Source organism: Thamnophis elegans, chromosome 15 (assembly GCF_009769535.1).
Source record: "Thamnophis elegans isolate rThaEle1 chromosome 15, rThaEle1.pri, whole genome shotgun sequence".
NCBI lineage: Eukaryota > Metazoa > Chordata > Lepidosauria > Squamata > Colubridae > Thamnophis > Thamnophis elegans.
The window spans coordinates 10346107-10365057 of record NC_045555.1 but is presented as its reverse complement, the minus strand read 5'-3'; the positions used below and the strand labels follow the sequence as shown (position 1 = coordinate 10365057).

At 45.1% G+C, this 18951-nt stretch overlaps 2 protein-coding genes across 2 annotated transcripts; both read right to left on the bottom strand.

Moving 5' to 3' along the window:
• Nucleotides 1-19: 19 nt before the first annotated feature.
• Nucleotides 20-6283, bottom strand: LOC116518702 (natriuretic peptides A-like). The gene is made up of 3 exons (XM_032232217.1): nt 5995-6283; nt 855-1088; nt 20-40 (listed from the first exon to the last, which is right to left on the bottom strand). The coding sequence occupies exons 1-3, from the start codon at nt 6100-6102 to the stop codon at nt 20-22; spliced, it is 363 nt and encodes a 120-aa protein (XP_032088108.1). The 5' UTR covers nt 6103-6283.
• A 6953-nt stretch (nt 6284-13236) lies between these two features.
• On the bottom strand, nt 13237-18727 carry LOC116518701 (natriuretic peptides A-like). The gene is made up of 3 exons (XM_032232216.1): nt 18523-18727; nt 16199-16463; nt 13237-13253 (listed from the first exon to the last, which is right to left on the bottom strand). The coding sequence occupies exons 1-3, from the start codon at nt 18640-18642 to the stop codon at nt 13237-13239; spliced, it is 402 nt and encodes a 133-aa protein (XP_032088107.1). The 5' UTR covers nt 18643-18727.
• Between the last annotated feature and the right edge of the window lie 224 nt (nt 18728-18951).

Here is an 18951-nt window from a genome sequence, read left to right as displayed (position 1 = left end):
TCAAGGTCTCTCTCCCTCCTTATGATAATTCTCCATTTATCTGGAAAGAAGAGATGCCCATAAAAAGCTGACCCTTAGAAATACATTTATAAATGCAAACGCCTTTAAGATAACTCATTTCTGTTTATTTAGACTCGCTCCCCCCACCAAATTCTGCCCATTTGACCCCTTTGAAGAGTTTCAGATTGTTCAACCACCACCCCCAAACAATTATTGTATGAAAATAATATAATAAGTACTACTTTAGCAGTGCTACGAATAATAAGATTTAACAGAGTTGGAAGGGAGCTTGTAAGTCATCTAGTCCAATCCTCCCCCCACAAGCAGGAGACCCTACACCATTTCTGACAGATGGCAGTCTAGTCTCTTCTTGAAAGCTTTAGCCCAGATTTAACAGATTAACAGAGTTGGAAGGGACCTTGTAGGTCATCTAGTCCAACCCCCAGGACCAAGCAGGAGACCCTACACCATTTCTAACAGATGGCAGAAATACAGACAAGGCCGCTCTTGCTGGCGGCTGACCATCCAAATCTAGTCACCCAAGTCTCGCCAGTAGCCACCTCATCTTCACAACCAGGGACTACCGAAGATTACTTGACCCCGTCCATCATTCTTGACCGCTTCTTAACTCCCATTTATCTTCTCTTGGGATAAGCCCTCTTGGGAGTTGGCATTTGACCATGATTTGGATGCTTTGCCAGCCCACAGAGCTTCAAATGCTGAACTGATTCTTCCCCCAGCAATGGAGCTAACATCGCAGACTTCCCCGCGTTGCAACTTACGTGTCTTCTGTTGCAGCCGAGTCCGCTCACTGACCCTATTCTGTCCAGCCGTTGTCCAAAGCAGTTGGATACCCTGCGGGGGGCGTTGAAGAAGCCCCTCAGTTTGTTCCGCACGGCTGCTGCTGGGGCTCTTTCGGGAGGTTGCCAGTTGGTGCCGTCGCTTGGGGGTCTTGAGTATTCGCCTTCCCAGGACGAGAGGAGCTGGGTGGCATCACCCACCGGTTCCTCGTTGGCGTCACCCGGATCTCGTTCAGTTTCTTCCTTTTCTGCCAACGCCACTTTACTTTCAATCCGTTGCAGAAGATCCTAAGAGCAAAAAAAGGGGGAAACAAAAAATAACACATTTTGCAAACTCTTCCATTAAAGTCGGTCTCTACCGAAGTGGTTGTCTGTATTCCCATTAGGGCAGGGATCCCCAATCCCCAGTCTGTGGGCCGGCAGCGGTCTGCAGCATGCCAGAAACTGGGCCGCGCAAACAAGCAAAGTATCAGCGTTCCAAATATCATCCAAAATTAAATCAAGAATCCAAGGCAGAACTTTCCTCAAACTTCTAATTTATTAAGAGAGACATGTTGGCACATCTGTAGACCAGTGAGGGGGAAGATAGTTGCCATCTTCCTCACTGAACATCTCCGCCAAGTCTTTTGGTACTTGTTGGATCCCTGGGAGTTTGGTGTCTGCTGCAGGTACTGCAGGTTCCGGACGGTCTGGGCTGTTGGGTTCAATGTTCTTGGGTGGCCTTTTGGCTCCACTGGTGGTAATGGCCGAAAGCCACTAGTCAATTTTCTAACACCATCCTCCAGTGGTAGGTTTCAAAATTTTTTAGAACCTCTTCTGTAGGTGTGGCCTGCTTTGTGGGAGTGGCTTGCCGGCCATGTGACCGGGTGGGAATGGCTTGCCAGCCATGTGACTGGGTTGGCGTGGCCAACTTGTAAAATATGGTGAAACTCATTTAACAACGCTCTTGCTTAGCAACCAAAATGTTGGCTCAGAAACTCTGGCTTTTGAAGCACGCAAGTTTTAAAGCTGTCAAGTTAAAAGACCCTTGCATCCCTTTAGGAAAAAAAAACCCAGGGGTGTTCAAACTTGACAGCTTTAAGACTTGGGGACTTCAGCTCCCAGAATTCCTCCTCCAGTCACATTGGCTCAGGAACTCTGGCATTGAAGTGTGCAAGTCTTAAAGTTGTCAAGTTACATGACCCTTGCACTCCTAATCCTTTAGGAAAAAAACCCCCAGGGGTGTTCAAACTTGACAGCTTTAAGATTTGTGGACTTCAAATCCCAGAATTCCTCCTCTCGCTCTTCATCTTGATGATGTGTGGACGGGCGGGGGGAGGAAGCTGGAACTGGTTCTAAACGGCACTGTAGATTTGTGGAACCTCTTCTACAAAAGAGGTTAGAACTGGCAGGAACCCACCCCTGCCATCCTCCCACTTTATTGTAGGTGCCCACTTGTCCAGCCATGCAAGCCCCAAGATAATTGATTCCTGCATTCTTGGAGCTATGATGAATCTGAGGAATTCATAGTGGCGGCCTATCAACAACGTTACCAACTTGGTAACTTTTGTGGCTGTGGACCATGTGATGGACTTGATCATGAACTTTCAACTGGGTGGGAACCCCAGGAAGTTTTCAGATTCGGGTTAATGTCAGTGTTCCAATCTCCCACTGCCACGCTGGCATTTCCACCCATCTAGTTCCGGTCAGGTGCAGAGGTGCAGAGACAAAGAATGACCTTGGGCTTCTAGAAAGGAATGTTTTATTTTGACAACAACACATTCTTTTTTGTGGGGGGAATATATTTTTATTATTTTTACCTTTAAAACAATGCGGTACCACAAAGTCGAAGTGACCATACATTCACATTATATACAGCTAGTCTCAACCATTAACTATTAGCCTACTTAATACATTGTCTATCCTACTGTCCAATCACAATATATACAGTCTTGTCACCTTGTCTTATACCAATCATAAAATCTGTTCCAGACTTCAAAATATTCTGATTCCCCTTTATTTTTAAGTTCAAGAGTGAGCCTATCTGGCTTCCGCACAGGCCAACACTTTTCTGATGATATCTAGCTCTGATGGTGTATTTTCTTTTTTCCAATATTGTGCATAAGTTATGCGCGCTGCAGTAAGTATATGTATAATTAGATAAAGTGTATCTTTCTTAAACCCCTCCGATATTATACCTAGGAGAAAAAATTCTGGTTTAAACAAGATTTGGTCTCCCACCATTTGTTCCAACCATGATTGAATCGTTTTCCAATAACTTTTGGCCTCATTGCACGTCCACCACATATGATAAAAAGTGCCGGGTGTTTTTTACACTTCCAGCAATTTGGGGCCAGGACAACAACACATTCTACTCCTTACTCTTCCTCCTCCCAATTACCCCACTAATGAAACAGCATAGTAAAATAATAGAGAGTGTGGCAGGCTAAAGATCCTAAAAGGAATATGTCGGCAGGCCTGACACAAAGCCCCATCCGTGGGATGAAGGGAGCATGTGAAACCACACCACCACTACCCTCTGGTCTACAGAAAAATCTCTCTCCACAGAATTGGTCCCTGGTGCCCAAAGGATTAGGAGTCACTACTCTAGAGTATGAACAGGCATGTCAAGGGGGGAAAAAAAACAAAGCTGTCCAGGTATGATTTCGACCATTTACTAGTTGCGGTGAAAAGTCAACATTTGTTTTCAGCGTTTGGCTGTGCTCATTTCCTTAGTTTTAACAGAATAACAGAATCTGAGGTCTTCTAGTCGAACCCCTGGTCATGCAGGAAACCATATACTATTTCAGATAGATAGTTGCCCAATCTCTTCTTAAAAGCCTCCAGGATGGAGCATACACAAATTCTGGAGTTAAGCCATTCCACTGATTGATTGCCCTCAACTGTCAAGAAGTTTCACCTTAATTCCAAGTTGCTTCTCTTCTTGATGAGTTTCCATCCATTGCTTCCCGTCCTGCCTTTAGGTGCTTTGGAGAAAAGGTTGACCCCCCCCCCCTTCCTCTCCTTTGGGGCAGTCACTCAAATATTGGAGGATGCTATCAAGTCATGCCTAGCCCTTTACATTAGACTTGGGGTCTGCAATCTTAAACACTCAAAGAGCCATTTAGACCTGTTTCCCACAGAAAAGAAAATACCGGGAGCCACAAAAACGTGACTATTTCCCGAGTGGCCACAAAACTAGCCATTGAATTAGTAGTTGAACAATTAGTAGTTGAACTAGTTCAACTAGTAGTTGAATTGAACATTTTGTTTTCTTTTGGAACTCTTCTTTTCTTGGATTTATCCACGATTAGCCTACCCAGGGTCAAAAAGTTCAATAAATCGCATGCCAGCGGGTGCCGCACATTGGCGGTTGGGGATCACATATTTTGAGCGACAGGGAGCCGCAGCAGAGGGATGAAAGATCCACATGCGGCTCCAGAGCCCTGGACATACCCAATTCCTGCAATTGTCCTTTGTACGTTTTAGCCTCCAGTTTCATACAATAGTTTGGGAAAGAGGAGATTCTTTTTTTTTCAATATATTTTTATTATTTTTACATTTAAAACAATGCAGTACCGCGAAATCGGAGTGACTATACATTCACAGTATATGCAGCTAGTCACAACTATTAACAATTAGCCTACTAATTACATTATCATTCCTTCTGTCCAATCACAGTATATACAGTTTGTTCCAGTCTTGTCACGTTGACTTATACCAGTCATAAAATCTATTCCAGACTTCAAAATATTCTGATTCCCCTTTATTTTTAAGTTCAAGAGTGAGCCTAGTGTTGGCACAGGCCAACACTTTTCTGATGATATCTAGCTCTGATGGTGTATTTTCTTTTTTCCAATATTGTGCATGTTATGCGAGCCGCAGTTAGTACATGTATAATTAGATAAAGTTTATCTTTCATATACCCCTCTGGTATTATACCTAGGAGAAAAATTTCCGGTTTAAACAAGATTTGGTCTCCCACCATTTGTTCTAACCATGATTGAATCATTTTCCAATAATTTTTTGCCTCATTGCACGTCCACCACATATGATAAAAAGTGCCTGGTGTTTTTTTACACTTCCAACAATTTGGATCCAGATTTTTAAACATTTTGGAGAGCCATGCTGGAGGGAGATGCCATCTATAGAACATCTTATAAAGGTTTTCTTTATACGCTGTAGCCATTGTTAGTTTCTGATTAAGTATCCAAAGTTTTTCCCACTTAGCCAATTTCCACATTGTAACCGAAATTTTTTGCCCAGGCAACCATCATTTCTTTGACATGCTCCCGGGAAAGAGGAGATTCTTGATGGCTCCTACCAAGGTGTCGTAGCCAGATTTTCAGTGCTGCTGAACAGGAGTATGTCTGATGAACCCATAACTCTGTCTGTATTGATCTAATAAATATATTTACAACTGCCTTTGAGTAGTAGATTTGGAGACTTGAGAAGATGACTTCAAAGCAAGGCGAGATCAAACTGAATGGTCTTTTTCTCAACTGCGCTAGAATGCCTTATCTTGGGCCAATTCACACATGCATCACAGACAGTTCTGTGGCCTGTTAGAGACTAACCCATGGAGTAGATCCTTTCTGGGTTCCAATAAGTATGTCCATGGTTTTCAAGGCCAGACAGAAATCGTAGCATTGGGCATTGACTCCTATTCATCAATATTACCTTTTTTTCTAGACTGGTATGACCAGACTGGAGAAAAGAAGGACCAGGGGTGATGTGATAGCGATATTCCAGTATTTGAAGGGCCACCATAATTTATTTTCCAAAGCACCAGAGGGCAGGACAAGAAGCAATGGATGGAAATTACCCAAAGAGAGAATCAACCTGGAATTAAGGAGAAACTTCCTAATAGTGAGGACAATTAACCAGTGGAACAGAAGTTGTAGGTGCTTCATCATTGGAGGCTCTTAAGAAAAGACTGGACAACCGCCTGACTGTAATGGTACAGTGTCTCCTGCTTGATCAGGGAGTTGGACTAGAAGACCTCCAAGGTCCCTTCCAGCTCTATTCTGATTGAATTTAGAAGGTGACAGCCAATTAGAGTATCGTTTCAAGAGATGTCTCTTCCCATCACCTGTTCTCCGAACCAGTCTATAGACTGACGATGTATGCCAAGCAAGTGTTCACCAACATTGAGGTTCTCCCCAAGTTCTCCAAGGCTTCTCCCAGGTTTGACCCAACCCCAGATGGTCCTTACCTTGAAATCTGCTAGTTCTGACCAAGAGATGGGCTGGGCCCCAGATGGACCTTGGAGCTGAGCCGTAAGGAACAGGGAGAGCAGGAAAGGAATCCTTGAATCCATCATCTTCTCCAGGACCCTAGCCTTCCTCCTTCCTCTGCCTGCAGTGGTGTCGACTCCGCGCCCTCTATCTTTATATCTTTTGGGCGGCAAAGCTCATGCCTGAAGAATGAACCCCACATTCCATCGCCCTGACTCGATAAAGGATCTCGGACACCGGAGCCAGGAGAAGATTCCCTTTTAAAGTGATCTTCGTGGGGCGGAAAGCACTCTTCTGCGGTTTCCGACCAACGGGGAGACCGTAAAAGCACCAGCGGAGGACCCGTGACAGACACATTCCTTGGTCCTTGTCTGGAGAGCTTTCACACTTCCTAGGTGTGAAAGAAGCTCTAAAAAATCCCTCTTGTATCTGCTTTAGGAGACAGTCTTGTGGCAGAGAGAGGGGTGGTTTTAGGAGTGGAAAATCCAATTGGCTGGGGGACATGGGCCTGCCTAGATACCCCAGCCACAAGCCATGGCAGATGGTGGCACCTTCCCCCAGCACGACAAGCCAAAATGTTCAATAATGTATCCCCGAAATGCTGTAAATGTCAGGGTTCCAAAAAACCCCCACTCCCAATGAAATAAAACTCCAAGGCTTGACTTTCCTCAAAGTTCCACTATGTTAGAGATGTCATGTTGGCACACCTGGGAAAACCCACATCTGGAAGCTTCCAGGTTTTCCCACCCAGTTGAAAGTTCAAGACCCCACACCCACAAGTCCCCTCACATAGCCCAATCTTCCACTGCCATGAAGACAGAGTCCTCCCATCCACCTCCGGCCAAGTGCAGAAACAAAAGTGACCTTGATTTTCTAAGAAAGAATGTTGTTATGGCTGCACTTCACCCAATTCTGCATAATTCTTTTCCCACAGTAGAAAGTGTGGCAGAGCTGAAGTCCAAAAAGAAAAGATGGCTTTCAGGTCTCACAGCAAATGGAACCAAATGCCAGGCACATACCGTATTTTCACCCATATAACCCGCGGGTTATATGCGGTTTTTACATGCACAGCGCCCCCCTGCGGGTTATATGCGTGGGCGGGGTATACGGAAGATATTTTACACGATCGGAGGCTTGCACAGGCTTGTTTCTCCGTTTCTTCCCCCACCCCGATCTCAGCTGTTTCCTTCTCCTCCGTTCCTTTCCTCTTCCCCAGCTTGCGCAGGCTTGTTTCTCCGTTTCTTCCCCCACCCCGATCTCAGCTGTTTCCTTCTCCTCCGTTCCTTTCCTCTTCCCCAGCTTGCGCAGGCTTGTTTCTCCGTTTCTTCCCCCACCCCGATCTCAGCTGTTTCCTTCTCCTCCGTTCCTTTCCTCTTCCCCAGCTTGCGCAGGCTTGTTTCTCCGTTTCTTCCACCCCCATCTCAGCTGTTTCCCTTCTCTCTTACTCGTCGCGGGTTATATGCGTGGGCGGGTTATATGCGTGGGCGGGGTATACGGAAGATATTTACACGATCCGGAAAACCCGCGGGTTATATGCGTGGGCGGGTTATTTGCGTGGGCGGGTTATATGGGTGAAAATACGGTACTATCACATGTGGTGGAAGTGCAGAAAAGCAAAAGAGTTTTTTGCGAGGGATCCGGATGTGGTTGGAAGCAATGATTGGAACCAAGGTTAGAATTTAAACCAGAACTATTTTTACTAGGAATCGTAACCGAAGACGGTAGTAAAGAGTCAATATATTTAATATTACACATCATAACGGCAGCAAGAATGGTATACGCTCAACAGTGGAAAAATGAAAATATACCTTTAGAAAGGGAGATAATAAAAAAAATATTTGTTTGTCCAAAAACGGATAAATTGATGCTAGAATTAAAAAACAAAGGAGAGTCAGAATATGATATATGGAATAGGTTTTACCAATGGTTGGAAACGAAATGTGGAAGAAGAAATAACTAGGATTTGTGAACATGGAATGTGATGTTATATATGTAAATATAAATATTGAGTAGAATAATAATATATAATTAGTATGTATGAAGACAACGGTGTCTTCATACATTACTAATTGAAGTATTAGTAATATTGTGTTGAAGACTTATATGTTATTTGTTTCATATTTTAGTGTGTGCTATTAAGGCTGCTTTCACCCAGTTTATATGTGTACTTTTGGTTTTTCTTGCCTAAGTGTAATTATTTTTTTATTTTATGAATAATATAAGGTACAAAAATGCCAAACAAAGCAGTCGGAAGGATAGGAGAAGGGAAAAATGTAGGAAGAAAGAGAAAAAGAAAGAAAAGCTGTTGACTTCCCACACCCTTTGGTGCAGTAGAATAAATGATAATAACATTAAACCTCAACTTTTTACTTTTAGGTAATAGTATCAATTAGCCATTTCTAGAACAACCATCCTACATTTTGATTCCCACAATGGACGAATGGTTGCAGGAGTTGATGGGAGTTAGCAGAGATGGTTCTATTCAACTGATATTCAATAGAATACAATACAATAGAATACAATAGAATCAGTGGTGGGTTTAAAAAATTTTTAGAACCTCTTCTGTAGGTGTGGCCTGCTTTGTGGGAGTGGCTTTCCAGCCATGTGACTGGGTGGGCATGGCCAACTTGTAAAATGTGGTGAAACTCACTTAACAACGCTCTTGCTTAGCAACCAAAATGTTGGCTCAGAAACTCTGGCATTTGAAGCACGCAAGTCTTAAAGCTGTCAAGTTACAAGACCCTTGCACCCCTAACTTTTTAGGAAAAATAACCCCCAGGGGTGTTCAAAGTTGACAGCTTTAAGATTTGTGGACTTCAACTCCCAGAATTCCTCCTCTCACTCTTCATCTTGATGATGTGCGGACGGGCGGGGGGAGGGAGCTGGAACTGGTTCTAAACGGCACTGTAGATTTGTGGAACCTCTTCTATAGAAGAGGTTAGAACTGGCAGGAACCCACCCCAGAATAGAATAGAATAGAATAGAATAGAATAACAAAGTTGGAAGGGACCTTGGAGGTCTTCTAGTCCAACCCCCTGCTTAGGCAGGAAACCCTCCCCCACTTCAGACAAATGGTTATCCAACATCTTCTTAAAAACTACCAGTGTTGGAACATTCATAACTTTAATCTATTGCTTTGATTAAAGACAAAAACACAACTACTTTTGTTTCTATTTGGGAAACCACTGCTGGACTTTGTGCTCAAGGTGGAGAAAAAATGAATCTTTGATTTTGGGTTGTAGGCACGGCATTCTTGTATCACTTCAGACTCTCTCCGATGCTGGGGGCAAGGACACCCCCCCCCCAATCACCCAGATTTCTCCCCTTGTAGTTTGGGATCCATTTATCCATCCTTTGCAGTGATAGGCCCAAAGGATCAGGAAGGAGAGATAGTCCCCGACTTACAACAGTTCGTTTAATGACCATTCACACTTAGAAAGGCACTGAAAAAAGTGACTTATGAGCGTTTTTCACACTTACGACCGTTGCAGCATCCAGGGGCGGGGATTCACGTGATCAAAATTCGGACACTTGGCAACCGACTCATACTTATGACAGGTTGCAGTGTCCTGGAGTCACGTGACCCCCTTTTGCAGCCTTCTGACTAGCCAAGTCAAGGGGAAAGCCCGATTCACTTAACAACTGTATGACTGACTGAACCACTGCGGCGATTCCTGCAACTGTGGCAAGAAAGGCTGTAAAATGAGACCAGACTTACTTTTAAAAATATCTCGGTTACTAACCTTGGGCTCAGTTGTGGCCATAAATCGAGGACTACCTGTATTTTAGACTTCGGAAGCAGAGGAAAATGAATAGAGAGATGGTGGGGAATTAGATGCCTTAAATCCTTGATTGGGGGGGGGGGGTTAAGAGGAACAAATTAGCAACTCAACTGCCTAAAACCCAAAATCAAAGTTTCATTTTTCCCCCCACCTCGAGCACAAAGTCCAGAAGTGGTTTCCCAAGTAGAAACAAAAGTAGTTGTGTTTTTGTCTTTAAACAAAGCAATCGATTAAAGTTATGAATGTTCCAACACTGGAAGTTTTTAAGAAGATGTTGGATAACCATTGGTCTGGCCGCGCCCCTTCCCCCGCCCCCCCCCCAACCCGTTCCCCGGTTGCCGTTACCATTGCTGGCATGTTTTTTAGTAATTTTGCGCAAAACAATTTACAGTTAACTGTGCATGTGCGCGCAGCGGATCAGCAGCAAAGCACACGCGCAGCGAACCGGCAACAATGCCGGCAGCAACCCACCCCTGCTTACAACCTTCCTTGCCAGAGTTGTTAAGTGAATCCCTGCGGTTGATAAGTGGGTAACCTGATTGTTAAATGAATCTGGCATCCCCCTTGAGTTTCCTTGGCAATAGGTTGCAAAAGAGGATCACATGACCCCAGGACACAGGAACGGTCATAAGTATTGCCAAGGGTCCGAATCCCCCCCCCAATTTCTTATATATTTTATATATTTTCTCTTTGAATTGAATTGAATTGAATTGAATTGAATTTATTAGATTTCTATGCCCCCCAATCCCGAAGGACTCCGGGCGGCTTACAGAATAAAAAGAAATTAAAGGAACTCAAAAACAATAGGACACACGAAGTTAAAAAAGGAACGCAACAACACCCAATCAGAAGGCCTGCTGGAAAAGCCAGGTTTTAATGGCTTTGCGAAAGACCATGAGAGTGGGGAGGGCCCGGATCTCTGGGGGCAGCTCATTCCATATGGCCGGAGCGGCAACAGAGAAGGCCCTACTTCTAGGCGCCGCCAGCCGGCATTGTCCTGCTGAAGGCACCCGGAGAAGGCCCATCCTGTGCGATCTTATTGGCCTAAGGGAGGTATGTGGCAGGAGACGGTCTCGTAGGTACCCAGGTCCTAGGCCATGTAGGGCTTTAAAGGTAATAACCAGCACCTTGAATCATGTTCGGAGACCAATGGGCAGCCAGTGCAGCTCGCGGAGGATAGGTGTGATGTGGGTGTACCTTGGCACACCCAGTATCGCTCGCGCGGCTGCATTCTGGACTAGTTGCAGTCTCCGAACACTTTTCAGGGGCAGCCCCAATAAGTGCTTGATTAACAACGTATTGTCTGGGACAATTTGTTTACATAGGTAATATTGCTTTTTCAGTTCCTAGTTTTTACCTCTATTATCCAACCATTGAAAGAACAAGTCCCAAATTCGAAAATATTCCGTGTCTTCTTTTCCTTTTATCCTCAGTGTTAGTCTATCCATTTCTGCACAGTCTTAATATTGGTTTTTTTTTATTATATCTTCTTTGATAGGTGTTTCCTCATTTTTTCAGGTATTGTGAAAATACAATATCTTGCAGCTGTCAAAAACATGTAATATTAAATATACTCTATTTTTTGGAGTATAAGACGCACCAAGATTTGGAAGAGGCAAATTTAAAAAAAAAAGGTTTTGCACTCTGCAGACCTCCCAAAAATGACCCGTTTTTTTGGGAAAACGGGACTGTTTTTTGTCAAAGAAAGGGCATGCATTGCCTTTAGGAGGTTTGTAGAGTGCTCCTGGGGGACTGAAGGGGCAGAAACGAGCAAAAATGTGCCCATTTTCCGCTCATTTTTGCCCTCCCCAGCCCCTAGGAGCACTCTGGAAGCCTCCTAAAGGCTATGCACGGCCATTTTTGCAAAGGGGGGCGGGGTTTCGGGAGGCCAAAAATGTTGTATTTAGTGTATAAGACGCACCCAGATTTTCACCCTCTTTTTTGAGGGAAAAACGTCTGTCTTATACTCCGAAAAATACGGTACATTCCATTTATCATATTTTTCTGGTACTATGCCTAATAAAAATAGTTCTGGCTTATACAGTAATCTATATGCTGCCTTAACCTTTTTTTCTAACCTCAAATGCACTTTTGTCCATAATTCTTTTTGCTTTTCGACACGTCCACCACATGTGATAATATGTGCCCGGTATTTGATTACATTGCCAACATTTGGCGCCAAGTGTCTGAATTTTGATCACGTGGCCATGGGGCTGATACAAAGCTTATGTGAAACTGGCCCTAAGTCCCTTTTCTTCATGGCCGTTGTAACTTTGAACGGTCAATAAATCATCGGTCACCAACTGGTGGTCCGCGAGAATATTTTGGTGGTCCGCAGAACCATTATTTGCATTTTTATATTGCACTAAAACAGGAGTCCTCAAATTACGGCCCCTGGGACGGATACGTGCAATGAATGCTTGTGTTGCTGCAGAGAGTCTCCCCCTTCGGGGTCTTTTTGTGGGGGTCAGAGTGGGCAGAAATTCCGACTTGGGGTCTGCTTCAGCCTCCTGGTGGGGGGCTTTGGGCAAAGGCTGGAGGGAAGAGCCGCTGGTGGCGAAGAGCCGGAGGGCCTCGTTCCAGTGGGACTGCATCATGGCCTGGAACTGGTTGACCATCTCAACCCACTGAGCCTCCAGGCGCCAATCCCTGGCCTTGCCCTCCCGCAGGTCTTCCCTCTGCTTAGAAAGCCTATCCTCCTAATCCTCAGTGAGATGCTTCTGCTGAGCCTTCTTCTCGACCAGATCCAATTTGAACTGAGCTGTTTTGCCAACTCTTTCTGCTGGTGGCTGCTTAGCTCCAGCAACTGCTTCCTATTGGGGCCCTAAGGAGCCCAGGCGGGAAGGCGAGGAGGGGCGAGTAGAGACCGGCGAGGCGCCCCTCAATGTGAGTGACACCAAATTGGCCACGCCCCCAGTCACATGAACACTTAGTCACACCCACCCAGCCGGTCATTAGGCAGATCATATTAGTGGTCCGCGGGATTTAAAATTATCAATTTAGTCGTCCCTGACGTCCGAAGAATTGGTTGTAAGTCAAGGACTACCCATAGAGACCTCGGGAAGGTGGATTGAGGCAGTTGGACTGTGCAAATGTCTTGTTTTGAAAAGAGATAAGACAAACGTCTTTAAAATGCAAAGCGAGCAGGAGAGTCGAAAGCGTGCAAGGCAATCCCACACCACAAAACAGAGTAAAATAATCGTAGTTTTAATGATCGTTTCAGGCTAAGTTTCTCTGTGCTGAAAATAAGAAAACAATTTTGTTCTTTTTTTTTGAAAAGGGAAAAGGGGGGGAAGCAAACAAAGGCAGGTAATAAATAAGTTAATAAATAAATAAATAGGGGGAGCGCTCTCTCGCTCTCTCTCTGTCTCTCTCTCCTAGCGCCCACAGGCTGGAAAAAATCTTTGGAAATTCACACCCCACGTGAAGGAGCGGCTTTTAGTGTCTTCTGGATCCTGAAAGCAAACAAAAAACAAAGTTGGTTAAGAGAGGAAAAAGCCACTCTTGGGAATGACACCATGTCAAGAGGGTATTTGTGGTCCCAGGAAGAGGGAGCGTTTGCTTTAGGCTAGGGATAGGACAGGGGTCAGCAAACCATGGCTATGGAGCCACATGTGGCTCTTTCATCCCTCTGCTGTGGCTCCCTGTTGCTGGTTGGCTCCACGTTTGATAGGGCTTTGGGTTAGGACAGATAAAGGAAAAAGGATGCCACGCTAGGAGGAAACTCTATGGTGGGGGGGACTGGAGTTCCAGTCGGCAGAAGAAAAAAGATGCTGTGCTAGGAGGAGACTCTATGGTGGGGGAACTGGAGTTCCAGTCAGCAGAAGAAAAAGGATGCCGCACTAGGAGAGACTCTATGGTGGGGGAACTGGACTTCCGGTTGGCTCCAGAATTGAATGGGGGCGGGATTCTGGTGAGGACCTTTGTGGCTCTTTGAGTGTTTAAGGTTAGGCTAATGGCACCACATTACAAAAAAGATATTGAGACTTTGGGGAAAAGGGCAGAGAAGAGCAACTAAGAGGACCAAAGGCCTGGAGACTAAAACATACGAAGAGCGGCTGCAGGATTTGGGTTTGGCTAGTCTAGAGAAAAGAAGGACTAGTGGGGACATGATAGCAGTATTCCTGTGTTTGAGGGGCTGCCCCAAAGAAGAGGGGGTCAACCTCTTTTCCAAAGCACCAGAGGGCAGGACAAGAAACAATGGATGGAAAATAATCAAAGAGAGAATCAACCTGGAATTAAGGAGAAACTTCCTAACAGTGAGGACAATTCACCAGTGGAACAGCCTGCCACCAGAAATCATGGGTGCTCCATCACTAGAGGTTTTCAAGAAAAGACTAGCCAGCTACCTGCCTGAAATGATATAAGGTCTCCTGCTTGAGCCGGGGGGTTGGACTAGAAGATTTCCAAGGTCCCTTCCAACTCTTGTTATTCTATTCTATTCTGACGCTAAGTGAAACCTTGCCCCATTTTACGATCTTTCTTGCCACAATTGTTAAGGGAATCCTCAGTAGTTGAATTAGTAACCCGGTTGCTAAGTGAATCAGACTTGCCCATTGACTTTGCTTGTCAGATGGTGGCAACAGGGGATCACATCACAAGAAGCTTTTTGGGTAAGAAGTGAAATGTTTTCAAGGAAAAAAAAGAAAAGAGTGCCGTTTTCTTTTGAAAAAGCACCTCTGGGACATAATCAGAATAGAGCCGAAAGGGACCCTGGAGGTCTTCTAGTCCAACCCCCTGCTCAAGCAGGAGACCCTATACCATTTCAGACAAATGACTGTCCATCCCTTCTTAAAAACCTCCAGCGATGGAGCACCCACAACGTCTGGTGGCAACTTCTGTCCCACTGGTTAATTGTCCTCACTGTTAGGAAGTTTCTCCTTAATTCCAGATTGCTTCTCTCCTTGGTTAGTTTCCACCCATCGTTTCCTGTCCTGGCCTCATGTGCTTGGAAAATGAGTTGACCACCTCCTCTTTGTGGCAGTCCCCCAAATACTGGAACACTGCTATCATGTCCCCCCTAGTCCTTCTTTTCTCTAGAGTTGCCATATCCAATTCCTGCAAGCGTTCTTCATATGTTTTAGTCTCCAGGCCTTTAATCGTCTTAATTGTTCTTCATTTGCACTTTTTTCCAAAGTCTCAACATCTTTTTTGTAACATGGTGAATAAAACTGGTTGCAGTATTCCAGATGTGGCCTTACTAAGGCTTTATAAAGTGGTACTAATACTTCACGTGGTCCAAGCAAGGATTGCATTAGTTTTTTTGGCTGCTGCCACACACGTCTGGCTCATGTTTAAGGGATCGTCCACTAGGACTCCAAGGTCCCTCTCACAATTGCCGGTTTTGAGCCAGGTCTCGCCTAATCTGTACTATGCACCTTTGGTTTTTTCCTGCCTAAGTGTAAAACCTCCTTACATTTCTAAATTAAAGACAGACTTCCTTGTAAAAATAATGAGGCATGAAAGAGGATCGTTTTAAAAGTGGCTTTTAACACAGGAGGTCCTTGTGACAAAAGGTGAAAGTTTGCAAAGAAAAACAAAGCTTTTGAATCGGATCAGGGCTAATTTGGGGCTTTGACAGCTATTTCCGTAGCTGCTTATTCCCTTGAAATAACCCTGGTTTGTTTGTTTTTTGAGTGTCCCTTTCTCTTTAAAGAGTTAATATTTGCATTTGGGTGTGAGGGTCAACTTCTGAGTAGTGATGAGATCCTGAACGTAAAACGGAAGCTCACTTTTCTACTTTATCTCCAACGTGGGTGTTGAAATACTGCGGTTGTAGATAATTCTTTATTTTTTTAAAGCAAATTCAGAATAGAGCCAGAAGGGACCTTGAAGGTCTTCTAGTCCAGCCCCCCTGTTCAAGCAGGAGATGATATATCATTTCAGACAAGTGACTGAAATGATATATCCAGGCTCTTCTTAAAAATCTCCAGTGATGAACACCCCCCCACACATACACACACAACTTCTGGTGGCAAGCTGTTCCGCTGGTTAATTGTCCTCACTGTTAGGAAGCTTCTCCTTAATTCCAGGTTGCTTCTCTCCTTGGTTAGTTTCCATCCATTGTTAGTAATAACCCCATCACTAATTTGACAACTGCAATGATTCACTAAACAAATGTGGCAAGTGTGGAAAATAGGGCAATTTTATGACCAAATGTGATCATAAAATGGGTCAAAACTCACATTTATTTATTTGTAAAATTTATTAGCCGCCCATTCTTTGCCAGATGATAATTCTGGGCAGCTTAAAATAATATTAACTTGACTCATTTTGGAGGATGTGAGCTTTTTTATTATAATCCGGGAAGGGAACTGTATTTTCTTTTCTCGTAAATGAGGGGGTGGGATTCCTTTGAATAGGCTTAAATCGTGGATCAAGAAAATAGGATCGGACTCACCTTTGCATCCCATCCCACTGACGGATCCGATCCGGTCCAACCGTCGTCCGAAGCAGCTCGATTCCCTCATGCTTTTGGCTGTCTGAATCCCCCTCATGTGTTTCAGCAGAGCCGTTCGGTCGGAGAAGACGGGGAAATCATCGGCTAAGGGCTGATCGTTCAGGTCCTCTTCGGCCTGGCGCTCCCCCTGGGTGTCAGAGTCTTCGGGGTTGCCCTGTAAGTCCTCCATCAAGGCCACTTTCTCCTCCAACCTCTCCAGGAGAACCTTGAATGGAAACCGAGAAGGTTTGTGTCAGTTGCAGAATATGGCAGCCATGTCTATTGCAAAGAAAACCAACCCATTGTCTTTGTAGAACATTAAGGTAAAGGTTCCCCTCGCACACATGTGCTAGTCGTTCCCGACTTTAGGAGGCGGTGCTAATCTCTGTTCCAAAGCCGAAGAGCCAGCGCTGTCCGAAGACATCTCTGTGGTCATGTGGCCGGCATGACTCAACGCCAAAGGCGCAGGGAACGCTGTTCCCTTCCCACCAAAATTAGTGGTCCCTATTTTTCTACTTGCATTTTTTACGTGCTTTCCAACTGCTAGGTTGACAGAAGCTGGGACAAGTCACGGGAGCTCACTCCGTTACGCGGCGCCAGGGATTCGACCCGCCAAACTGCTGACCTTTCTGATCGACAAGCTCAGCGTGTCTTAGCCACTAAGCCACTACGTCCCGTAGATAAGACTAGATAAGTTATTAGATAAGGTAACTAATGGCGCCTTAAATTGAATTCTCACTGGATACTAGCATCCACGTTTTTCTATCCTGCTAAATTTGATTTCAGTTTAGCAAGAGATGGCCGTTCAGGCCGCTTTATAAAGCCTCAGTAAGGCCACACCTGGAATGCCATGTCTAATTTTGGTCACCATATTACAAAAAAGATGTTGAGACTTTGGGGAAAAAAAGTGCAGAGAAGAGCAACTAAGATGATTAAGGACCTGGAGACTAAAACACAAGAACGGTTGCAGGAACTGGGTATGGCCAGTCTAGAGAAAAGAAGGACTAGCGGGGGGACATGATAGCAGTATTCCAGTATTTGGGGGACTGTCACAAAGAGAAGGCGGTCAACCAATTTTCCAAAGCACCAGAAGGCAAGAAAAGAAACAATGGGTGGAAACTAATCAAGGAGAGAAGCAACCTAGAATTAAGGAGAAAGTTCCTAACAGTGAGGACATTAACTAGTGGAACAGCTTGCCTTCAGGAGTTTTGGGCTCTCCATCACTGGAGGTTTTTAAGAAGAGAGTGGACAGCCACTTGTCTGAAATGGTATAGCATCTCCTGCTTGAGCAGGGGGTTGGACTAGAAGGCCTCCAAGGTCCCTTCCAGCAGTTTTCTATTCTGATTCTGGTAGTTAAAACTGCCCTGCAGAGTCAGGAATTTGCCATTTTGAAGCAAACTAGAGAAAAATAGAACTGAAGCTGGCACTTCTTGGGGCATATTTGACTGTCCCCAACGTTGTTCCCCCTGTTTATAAGAAACCCCCCCCCCCCTCTTTTCCTCTGTTTGGGATCCTTAACTGTCGATGCTCCCACTCTGCCTTAAAGTAATTTGAAGGAAGGAGAGAACATGTGTTTTTCAGGAGTTTCTCCCCATGTTTTACAACACCTTTAACATTGGTGCTAGTCAGAGGTGGGTTCCTACCAGTTTGCACCAGTTCGGTAGAACCGCTTCGTCAAATCTACTGAACCGGTTAGAAGAGGTTCCACCAGTGGACCCGGAAAGCAGGCCACACCTACAGAAGAGGTTCCAAAAATTTTTGAAATCCACCACTGGTGCTAGTCCTGCTTCCTGGAGTCCTTGAGAGCAACGCCAGTCCTTTCTTTAGAATAACAGAGTCAGAAGGGACCTTGGAGGTCTTCTAGCCCAACCCCTCTTGTTCTAGCAGGAGTCCTTATTCCATTTCAGATAAAATGCTTGTCCAATCTCTTTATCTCTGGCTTTTTCCGCCAAAGGTGAACACCTCCTTCCCACATCAACTCCCTGCTTCCGATGGAGTCGGCCAATCTGGGTATTAAATCGACTGCTCTCCTCTAGGGTCAACTGCTCCTGAACCTGGATTCCTCTAGGCGTCATAGCCCCGCAAAGGATTCTCACCTAAGAGACCTGCAGCTACTGCGAGGCAGAATAACAGGAAGAGTTGGTAGGGACCTTGGAGGTCTTCTTGCCCAAGCAGGAGATACCTACGCCATATCAGACAAAAGAAAATTCCTGCCGAAATAACTTCCAGGGCCTGCTGGATAATTCCCCAAGTCCAGGGAACCCCAAGAAGCGTGTTTCTCTTACCTCCATGTTAGCTAGCTCCTCGGCCGGGCTGAGGCTATGGATGGGGTGAGCCGCCGTACGCTCGAAGCCGAGAAAAAACAGCAAGGTGACCATGATGAGGAATGAACCCTTAGCATCCATGCTTGGCGATCGAGAGTCGGCTGTTTTCAGAGTGGGCTTCTTAACCTTCTCTCTCTTCCAAGGCGCCTTGGTCTTCTGTTGGCCTTTTTCCCTCCCGCGAGTTCTTATATACCCTTCGGAAAGCCAGCTCTGCTTTCCTGGGTTATCTGGAGCGCATTCCAGGGCCGGGGCTGGCATGCCATGTTTTCCCAAAAGAGAAGATTCCCTTTATTAGGTGTCACGGGGGAAGCGGCTGTTTTGAGAGGCATGCAAGTCACAAGTCAATGATTTCATGTTGCTGGGATGTCCGGGTTGATACCAACAAGTGGA